This window comes from Rhea americana, unplaced genomic scaffold (genome assembly GCF_003343005.1).
Source record: "Rhea americana isolate MKP2758 unplaced genomic scaffold, rheAme1 scaffold_58, whole genome shotgun sequence".
In the NCBI taxonomy this organism is placed as follows: Eukaryota; Metazoa; Chordata; class Aves; order Rheiformes; family Rheidae; genus Rhea; species Rhea americana.
In genome coordinates this window covers 1,126,601-1,136,949 of record NW_028186734.1, presented here as the reverse complement: position 1 = coordinate 1,136,949, position 10,349 = coordinate 1,126,601, and the positions used below count along the sequence as shown (strand labels likewise).

General features: G+C 39.1%; 2 protein-coding genes across 4 annotated transcripts in view; one reads left to right on the top strand and one right to left on the bottom strand.

The window, feature by feature from the left end:
* ARHGAP28 (Rho GTPase activating protein 28) overlaps window positions 1–1,235 on the top strand; it is a 77,941-nt gene extending 76,706 nt beyond the window's left edge. For all 3 annotated transcript variants that reach the window (XM_085319308.1, XM_085319310.1, XM_085319309.1), the window contains one exon: window positions 1–1,235. This exon is cut by the window's left edge and continues 2,791 nt beyond it. The gene's annotated coding sequence lies outside the window, so the exon portion shown is untranslated.
* A 1,044-nt stretch (window positions 1,236–2,279) lies between these two features.
* The window catches only part of LAMA1 (laminin subunit alpha 1), a 101,604-nt gene continuing 93,534 nt past the window's right edge, over window positions 2,280–10,349 (bottom strand). Inside the window, exons 57-63 of the mRNA XM_085319357.1 lie at window positions 10,185–10,297; window positions 8,941–9,130; window positions 7,332–7,490; window positions 6,543–6,696; window positions 5,773–5,906; window positions 4,436–4,658; window positions 2,280–2,818 (exon numbers count right to left, since the gene is read on the bottom strand). Coding sequence (XP_085175483.1) covers window positions 2,658–2,818; window positions 4,436–4,658; window positions 5,773–5,906; window positions 6,543–6,696; window positions 7,332–7,490; window positions 8,941–9,130; window positions 10,185–10,297 — 1,134 coding nt within the window. The 3' untranslated portion in view covers window positions 2,280–2,657. The remainder of the gene's footprint in view (window positions 2,819–4,435; window positions 4,659–5,772; window positions 5,907–6,542; window positions 6,697–7,331; window positions 7,491–8,940; window positions 9,131–10,184; window positions 10,298–10,349) is intronic.

The window sequence follows — 10,349 nt, the reverse complement described above, 5'->3', positions numbered from 1 at the left end:
GTTGATTCACCTCTTCCCACTTTGCAACTGAGCAAAGCCAAATCTGATATAATGAAATCCATCCTATGAACACTTGTTTTATATTAAAATTGCCTATAACTTTGAAAGACATGCATATTAGCAGATGAACTAGATTCTACGTGCAGTGCCCAGAACACTACAATACAGCCAGCCACCTGGTGTCTCTGAAACAGAGTCACGAAATTCTTTTTTGATGCAAATGAGAGCAGGACCTCATGACCCATATGTATTGTCCTAAATACTGTTACACGTTAAGTTGCTTTGTGTTTTTGTGGTACACTAACTTGAATTAATATGCAGCAAACTGAAAAGATCACTCTGACATTTTTAAATTTGATGTCTCAATTTAAGCCTTGTATTTTAAAATGCTGGTGGAGGCACCTGGAATTTTGCTCCTCCTAACAGCAGTTGCAGTCAAACCAAAGTTGTAATAGTACTGTCAAAGTAACATATGTGGAAAGCTATTAATAAGAAAGTGGTAGCACGCAGGGAGAAACTTTATCAGTAGATGTCTCAAAGTATTTACATACTCCATGGTTCTACAAAAGATAGCATTTTTTTAATCYATGTTTATAGAGAGTATTGCCAAAAGGTAGGTATCAGAAACAGACTGGAATGCTCTAACCTGTTTATACAGGTAAAGTCTTTATAACGTACGGTGTGTGCAAATGTCTTTGTGTCTATGTATACTGTAAACTACCTCACTCTGCATTTTCCAGGAAAAAACATTTTGGCTTAGAAGTTTCTTACACTAAAGCTTTGTATTATTAGTTTCACCTGTGTCTACCAGTCTTTTACATTGCTAAGCAGTTTCTCCTTACAAGGGGCAAGAGTTGAAAATTAGCTTAAAAAAAATGTATTCAAGTATGTATTCAAGATATGGATTAAATTTAGTCCAAATCATATTGCCTCAGTTACTGCTTGTAATGTCAACCTTGCAAGATAAGATCTTGGGGTTAAGAGCTAAAAACCACAACAATATTATGTTTTAGTTCTTATTTTCCAATGGCTTTCCATTAATGTGTGCCTTCTCTGGAAAATAATACAATGCCACTAATCAAAGCAAAATGTTTGTATGTATGTTTCCCTTACACTCCTCATTATAATGTTATATGTTTTGTGGAAGTAAGCCCACCTATTAGTGTATTTGTACAGTAGAATGTGTTCATTGTATTGTATCCGCGTCAAAAATAAAAACAATACAAACAAAATTACCTCTTCAACTCTAAACACATGGTTTTCTGATAGAAGTAGGTGACAAACTGGGAAAAGGAGAGGTGAACTTTAAAAGCAACTCCTTTGTTACAGCAGCTGAGAAGCTGCAAAGCACTAAAGCACCACATTCTGCCATCCTGTTCAAAGGGAGCAGTTCATCACTCCAGCAGCTCAGCTCTTCTCTCGGACTACCCCGATGCAAGGTACAATATCACACTGCTCATTGAAATCAGTGGCAAATTGCTTCCAAGTTTCCTTGGAATCAGTATTTTTTTTTAACTACCATGAAAAAAGTARAGCAAGATTGACCTTAAAAAAGAAATTCTAAAAATGCATGGTAAAAGCCAAACAAAATTGTAAGAAACAACAAAAAAATACATATACTGCTAGTTTAAAGGAGAGGTAAGTAAAGCGCTAAATTTATTRTAGATCAATATTCAAATAGCAGGCACATCTGACTCAGTGATTCAGTCGGTAAATGAATGGATGTCCTTGCTTGAGTCACTAGAGTGCATCTCCCCAAAATTGGCTCAAGTGCAACTACTGGAAACCTCATTTCAGAAAGAGGCTAGTGCAATAGGAAAAAGTAAACACAGAACTGCTGAACCYGTGAATTAGGAATTGCAAGGCACCAAAGGTGCTTCCCCGTGTCCTATAAGCAATAATGTTTTCCCAAGAAAATTAGGTGTATTAGTCCTTACTGTCATAACTCATACCCAAATTGTTTCTTCATCAAGTATTTCTCATATCTCTGCTTGTCCTGTGGGTCTTCAGAAAGTGCAACAGGCACATGATTTTCCTAGATAACACAGTTAATGGGGGCCAGGAGCACTGGATATTAAGCAGAAGGAAAAGGGATCAGAGTGATCATGTGAAGTAAAGATGAGAAAATTCTGTTCATTAAACTCTGAATCTGATACCTTCAAAATTATGCCATTAGTCTCCTGCTCCCTCTGCTGGACTCTACCCACTTCTATTTTATACCTTCTGGCCCTTTTCATCCTCTAATTGAAATGTACAGATGACTAAATTACATGAARTAATATAGTTTATTGTAATTTTATTATGTGGTCCAAAATTATTACCTTCTTATAAAAAGACCAACATAAAATAAAACGAAATACTGTTAACTAATCAAGAGAACACATATTGTAAACACTCATTAATATGAATTCCCCAAAGTAAAATAACCAATTAATGCCGTTAACATTGTAGTAGAGGTATTTGTTGTTCAAAATTTTTTAGTTAAAATGCAAACATAGAGCTTCTGACTAAAAAAAAAAATGACCTGAGCTGGAAAACAACCAGAAAATCAGAGAGACAAAAGCTCTCACCAAAAACTTCTTTTCATTAACAAATGAGAGTGAAAAATAACAGATAACAAAAAATCCTCTCTCAATTCGGAAAGGCTTTGAGGCAGTTCAGTGCTCAGCCCCCGGACAGGAATGAGGAAAGACTCCACGCAGGTCAAAAGCGCTGCTGAAGTCAAACAGCTCTGCCTGCTGGCCCTTGGTCAGCATGAGGTTCCTCAAGCAGCCGTGGAACGAGCTCTTGCTTGTCAGGCAGTTTTGCTTCACATCAGCTGAAAAACAAATACAAAATATGTAGACTCGGTTCCCAGTGAACTGAAACAACACAAAGATCCAGGTTATTTTTAACCTCTTCCCCTCCCTTTCAAATGAGATGTAAAAATAATATCTGAAGAGTTCCAAGTTCCATTCGTGTTTGGATGATCTCAGTATGCTCCCACCATGTGCAGTCATTGCTGCCTTCAAGCATGAGCCGTGTGCCGCGCTAGACTAAGGGTCGATTTACACAGAGGCTGCAGAAATAATTTGCCCCAGGGGACAGTGGGGCAAAGCCACTCTGCACAGCTGTTTTTCATGTAAAAATTGGGACCGGCAGAATATGAAGCAACAGCTGAGCTGCGCAAAGTCATGGACTCCCTTGACAAAGCAAAATATGGGGGTGGTACAGAGCGCAACTCTTGTGTATACAACCTGTGAAATGATTCGCTCTACACTTTCTGCAGCACGCAAATGAACTAAAGAAATTTATTCTTCTCTCTGAACTCTAACTTYTCCCAGACAGAGTACTGAAAGAGCAACAATTACTATCACATTACCCTATCTTTAAAAAAGGCCCACATAATGCTGGTAAGACCTCACGGGGATTCTAGAAAACCAAACATTAATCAAGATCTGGTTAATTAGCATTAATTCATTTTTCCTAAAGCACCAAAATCTTGTCCAAGAGAARGCTCTGTAACATTTCAAGCTATTAACCCTAAAGCTTTCCAAATGTTTAAAAGCCGAGTTTGCCCTCCAGACCTCATCACCCTGAACTTAAAGAYTGGAGCTCATAAACTGTAACAGCTGTTTCAGAGACAAATTTATAAGGATATTTGATGCTACATTTAAAAGCATGAGATACTGAAAACCATCTGAAGCCTTCTCACTCTCAGTATTGAAGAGGCCATGAAAAAGCTATAAATAAATATTTTTGTGTTTGCCTGCAAAAAGAACAAGCTCATGGTGGTAAAAATCCAATCGTCTTAATGAATAAATTGGCTTGGTTCAAATTATCAACTGATGAGCTGCAAAACTTAATTTAAAAATAATTCAATTAGATATATTTATATTACCATCTTTTTATATTATCACATTACGATTGACAAACAGTTACTTCAAAAGGAAACTTGCACAGAGCAAGGAATATATGTACACCTGCTAGAGCTTGACTCAGCCTCAATATGCAGTTAGGAAAAATGAAGCAGAGAAGAACATGGTACAAACCTTACCTAGACAATGTAAAGGAAAGCCTTAATACGAATTTGAATGCTAGATGACCACACATAAAACTACACAGGCAGGGACACTGTGAAGCCTGAGACAGACTGTGAAAAGGAAAACATGTAGACGAAATCCTTCTCAAAAGTTAAGGAGCAGCTTTGTGTAGGGAAGTGAAGCGAATTAAGTTGGTCTCACTGACACCCTCATCAACAGCTAAATGTATTCCTCCATGAAGATAGAACACAGAAATACTAATAGGCTATKATCTTAGTGACAGCATGGAAAAATGGTTACTGTGATTTACAACTCGGTCATGAACTTCATGACTCATTTTTTGAGAGAAAGACTCATGAGTCATTCTTATGAGAGAAAGAGAGAGAAGGAAAGAGAAATATTATTGTACATACCAGGATAGCCTCCAACATAAATGGGGTTGTTTGTATCTGCAGATGTTGACTGGATGTAGGGATTATCAGTTTGAACCAAATTCCCATCAACTATCAGTGCAATACGATGTTTGCTTTTGTTTGCTTGAAGCTTGTGCCATTTTCCATCACACAAGCTATTTGCAACTCGTGGTTCGTATGTGGCTGTTATTCTGCCAGCTCCATTGTTAACATGGAATAAAACCTGTATAAACAGTCAGATGCCAATAAAGATACAAAGTAAGAATACATGAACTAATTTGTCTAGATAAAAGCACAATCATTCTACTGCAGAGATTTCCGTTTTAATAAATGTTTGGTAATTATGCAAAGCTAATGTTTGCTTTGACAGACTGAGTTCAAGTCCTTACTGAAATATCTTTAAAATCTAGAAGATTTATATCTAACCATGCAACAATCCATTGGTTAGCTTGGTATGCTCTACTTGAGACTTAAATGTTTCTTACAGATATAAAACAAGTCCTTTTTCTCAGAGAAGCTGAGACTTAAGATCTAGAAGATCTATTGCACCTCGCTGAAGACAGAGAATGGACTGAAAGTACTTATAATTGCCARTATGTGTATTGATTTATTTTATGTATTCAATTTGTAAAAGCAGTAGACATTTCCTCAACTGTGTGATGAGGATGAATATGCAAATATTAACAGAGAAAATGCATCCCCCAGAAAGAGTGATATCAGTCAATCTAGCKAGGAAATTTTTAATAAAAAATGAGTTATTTCTGAGAAAAGGAAATAATTAACAGCAATCAAATATGTGCAGGAGATGAGTGGTGAACTTTGTATTGATTGATAAAAGGTACTTTCTGTGTTGGTTTATGAAGCGTAACAGCCAACAGAAGTTGAGAAAGAGTTAATTACCATGGGTATTGCTCACGAATATTGAGGAAGAGATTACAAAACAAAGGTACATGCAAGAATATACTTGGCAACGGCAAATTTAGCCTTACAGCAAAAAAAAATATTAAGTTACAAGAAAGGAACTTATTTAGTCTAACTCACAAGGTATGTAATGCAGCAGCAAGAATACTACAAAGGTCACAGTGGCTGCAGTAAACACAAATAATACCAACTAAAAAGGGAAACATTTCCAATGACTTATGATACTCTCACATTTTATCATACAATGATGATGATGAAATCTGAGACTGAAAATCTATCCCAGACTACTACTGTGGGACTTGGTTCTGACGTTTTGCCTGCATTRTGTTTTACTGGTGTGTACTTAGGGCTACTCAACACCGAACCGATTTTCAGCAAGCCCTGTGAAATGAGCATGCTGACACACGGCAGCCTACCTTTCCATTTACGATCTCCAGTCCCACGGCATCGACTTTAGCGCTGCTGATCCCAAGGAGAACGCCATGCACCGCGGTGGTACGAAACTCGAGCGTGATGTTCACGTCAGACCGCACTTTGTAACCTCCTTTGACTGAGAGAAGTTATAAGCTTGTAACAGAAGATTTGTAACCCCAGAGCAGAATACATGAGTGGTCACTAAAAGGCCTAAAAAGTACGTTAATTATTCTGCAGGGAGAGGATCTTGCTGAACTTCTGGAAAGTTAAATTGTCCAAAGTCAAATTGATATATTGTGTGTGTGTGTGTGTGTGTGTGCACGCATGCATGTGCACGTATAAATTTCCAAAGCTTTCCTTCATTTGTTTAGATTTAATATGCTGAAGCTTATTTGTTGCAGAAGCAGTAAAGAGCACAAATTAATGTAATCTTTCACGTTATTTCACAATTCCATTATGTCTTTTGTCTCCATACCCTTTAACAGGTTTCAACCTATTGTCATGGACATGGATATCTTCAGCTGCTGAAGAAAAAGGTGCTACCACTACCATTTCTTTCCCCGGTGCTAGAATCAGTAGATCTTCCATGTGTGGAAGACAGCCCTTTGTGGAAATGGCCGCTTTTGGACACAGGTTATGAGGGGAACCAGTTAGCAAGACACTCAGTCACTGAGCAAGGGGTCGATTAATTACGTACAGTTCCACCAAGCCCTAAAATGGCTTTCATGAACAATAACTCAGCCAGGCGCTGCTTTCATTTAATAACACTTACCGAGGGCAGCAAAGCCAGTCCCGTCAAAGAACGTGCCTTCCTGCACTGTCTCATAGCATTTATTCACAGCGAAGATGGAGACAGGGCTCTCCTTGTCCAGCCGCCTGCTGTTAATTGTCACGCTGCCAATGCAGGCGGGAATACTGTGAGTCACCTAAGCATGTTGAAATAGAAGAGTTAATGCACAATACAAACTGCTGCTGTGCGCTCTTAGTGATTCACCTGATGTTACTGTAAATTAAAAAGGGTGAAGGGAGTACATACAGGAATTGAGAAACACCATTACCAATGCCAGAACCCTCTCTACGGTAATGGGCTGCACGGGGAGGAAGGTGACAAACCTGCCTTCCAAACGTGCATGGGTAGGAAGTGTGCTTTAATTTCAGACAGTAAAACCCAGCCTTTCATTTAAGCCACCAAATTCCTATCTGGATCCAATACGATTTATGTACCAAAATGTCTGTGAGGATCTAAATCATATTTTTMTCTTATACTTTGAAGCATGGGAATTTATAATCTTTATTCCTTTTTAACGAAGGGATTGACAGCAGAAAAATCTACTGAGGGCTACTGACATGAGGACACAAGCTCTAGCTCAAGGAATCACTAAGCCATTGAATGCTGGAAAGATYTATTGGCAAAGGGTCATTATTTTCTTTATTTCTCTCCCAAAGTAATTGGGTTTTGCTCTTATCAGAGACAGGATACYGGATTAGATGGGTTTGATGCAGTACACCCATTCTAATATTTACAGATAACARTGGAAAAAAAAAACCCAAACCTTCTTACATTCCCAAGATTCTTTGCCACATAATCCAAGGGGAGTCCTCCCACATAGAGCTTTCCCTCCACATCCAAAGTGCTACCATCGCCCAGAGCACTGACTGCTATCAACTCCTTTCCATCCACAATGATTGTACCTTTTCTTTTAACATATTCTGTCTTCACCTGCAAAAAAAAAGGAAATATGTAAATAGTATATTGATTCAGTTATCYGTGGCATCCCTTACCACAGAAGCGAGCAAGATGATTTTTAAATACTAGATTGCTTTGACATATTGTGCTGTACTGGGGCATCATCTTGAAATTCACTCTGAAGATGAGGCCATTTCAGAACGCAACTCAGCAGCTAAATTGCTTTCTTCCCTCCCCAAGGGCCTACAATGATTGCCTGTTGTCCTGTGTAAGCATTTCACGGTCTAAACAATTATTATTTTAAATCATCAGTTTATTGCCTTAGGATCTGAGTTCAGTTTGAACACTGATCTTCTGGAATATTGTGCTGTCCACCAGTGGAGTTCTCTAAAGTGCATGCTCCTACACTGTTTTATTATGGGCAGTGAACCCTGATTGGGTTCAACATTAGCCTTCTTGAACACTCAGACTGGTAAAGGGACAAAGCAGTTCAGTAGGGTGATAACAAGCAGATGGCTGAGAAGGGAAAGAGAAAGAGCTTCTTTTGGCAGCAATGTATGTCATCTTAAATTGATTATAAAGTTATTGCAATAATCATCCTTGGCTCTGGTGAACTGTTGTGACTCAGCCTTAATCTCAGAAAAAAGGTTAAAGCTCATATTTTTATGCCATGTATAGCAAAGGTAGATCAACTGTTCGTCTTTTGAAAGGTTGATGGTGCGAGAATGAGCTTTTATGTGAGTATGTTTAAATTTAAACAAGCAGCTGTAATTCTGGAGTGTTCTTCCCTTCAGGGCAGGCAGGCAGGCTTATGTCAGGGAGAGATATCACAGATAAGTTCACATTTGCTTCCTCTATGTTAGCTTTTGCTTCTTTTTTATTCTGCTGGTTATATTAGAAAGGCAAAAATAACACTCCAATGATTTCCAGGGCACCTAGGAGAGGTGGCAGTTCTGCGTCATCAGCTGCCTTGTACCACAAAAGCCACTTCCTGGGTTAAGGTTCTACATATGGAAGAGTGAAACAAAGCTTAGCAGGATGAATACTGTCACCATCATCAGCCCTAAGTAAAAATTACACGACAAGAGTTGATTTTAAAATGTGAGCAGACATCACACACATTTCTCACCTAGGAAACAAGAGCCAGCAGAGCTGGGGAGCTCAGAAGAAGGCCCTAAATGCTACCTGATACCCAAAATGTGCAGCTGGTGAGACTGACTACTGTGCTTATTACATAGCTGGTTAATTATTTCACTCCTGAATAATTGGAGATGCTTGACAGTAGCTAGATGCTGGAGTCACCGCGTAATTAATGAGAATTCAAAAAGGAACTAACTTTACTCAAGTAAAGTTATCTGAATGGTTGCATGACCAGGTTAAAACCTCTTCGCCTCCGGGACATAAAAAGTGTAGTGACAGTGAAAAAACAACCCAGTAACTCCAGGGAAGAGAAAATGAAAGTACAAGATTGGTGAGTACCTACCGTATGCCATTTTCCATCACTGATAACAGCAGGATGAAAAGCTACTGCTTTTCCCTTGCCTAAATCAAATGAGAAATAGAGCTGGCCCCCATGAAGCTGTAGGGCTGCATAATCAACTTGATTCTGGTGAGCCATGTAGTAAATCAGGCCACTGGAGGCAAATGTTCTGAGATTCAACTGGACTGAAAGCCTAGACAATAAAAATACAATGTTAATGATAGATATTTTTTCTGCATTAAAAAAAAAAAGCTTCTCTGGAGGCAGAGAAAAGCCTCCATCAATTCATTATTAAAATGGGAAATGAATGCAAGAAAAGYAAAATTTGCACTGATTCTGTGAAAGCATGATCTGTAACATATTCATACTAAAAATCAGGGTGGTGCCTGTCACAGACACAAGAAGTGCTTTAGTGAGCTGGGCTCTAAGGGAGAAGAGCTTAGTTGTTTGTGGCTGCAGGTTTGCCTACTGCCCCAGGAGAAGGGAATGAATTTTAGGACGCTGTGGTGACATCCACCACTCTTAGCCAGGCTTGCTGGGATATAATGGGCAGATTGAGAACAGAGGAAGGCTCATGGGTAGAGGAACTGTTTCTGGGCTAGCTCTTCATGGAGGAGCCATTTCATAGGGGGACACAAGGTAGGACTACATAGCATCAATCCTCTGCAATGCCATTACGTTCAATGGTTGCAACATAAGAGCTAAAAGGAGAAAGGATCTTTTCTGGATGCCTGAAAAGGCTTCCTGACTTGAAAGAATCACATGCAAGTGGTTCACAGGCTGTTTCGGGGGCCTTGTTTCACACAAATGAGAGTAGGAGATAGTCTACTGGAAGGAAGTCTCAAGAGTGATTCTTCTCAGACACGGGAGGTGCAACTGCAGAAAATGCCAAGGAAAGAGCTAGACGTTATCTGCATCGGCCAAAGGTGTATGGATGAATTGCAGCGCTATATGTGGAAAACACAAATCAAAATACTTACAGGAGGTGCAGTGGGACTCTTAAACCTGAAGGGGAAAAATGCAGAACTATGACCATGAGTTCACCTCCTGAGCACAAACCTGAGAGAGACATGTAATTATGATGCAGTGGCTGTGATGCCTTCTTCTATGAGGAACTCAGAGAAACTGAGGCAAGAGCCATGTTCAAAGTTGATAATGCAGTGGTCCTTCATGAAAATCATCACTGTTTCCTGTAGCTTAATGCAAGAAAACACACACTGTGCATGCGTGATTTGGGATATACTCACTTCTTCCTTACTGTAGACTGACTGAAGAGCAGTGTTAAGTGGCTGCCTTTGGCAAGTCCAAACTGATGGGCACCTTGAACGTGATCAGGTATCTCATCTTTTGCGCAAACTACCTGTTAATGAAAGGACTTGATTAAGAAGAATAGTATCAGAAGGCACCAAATA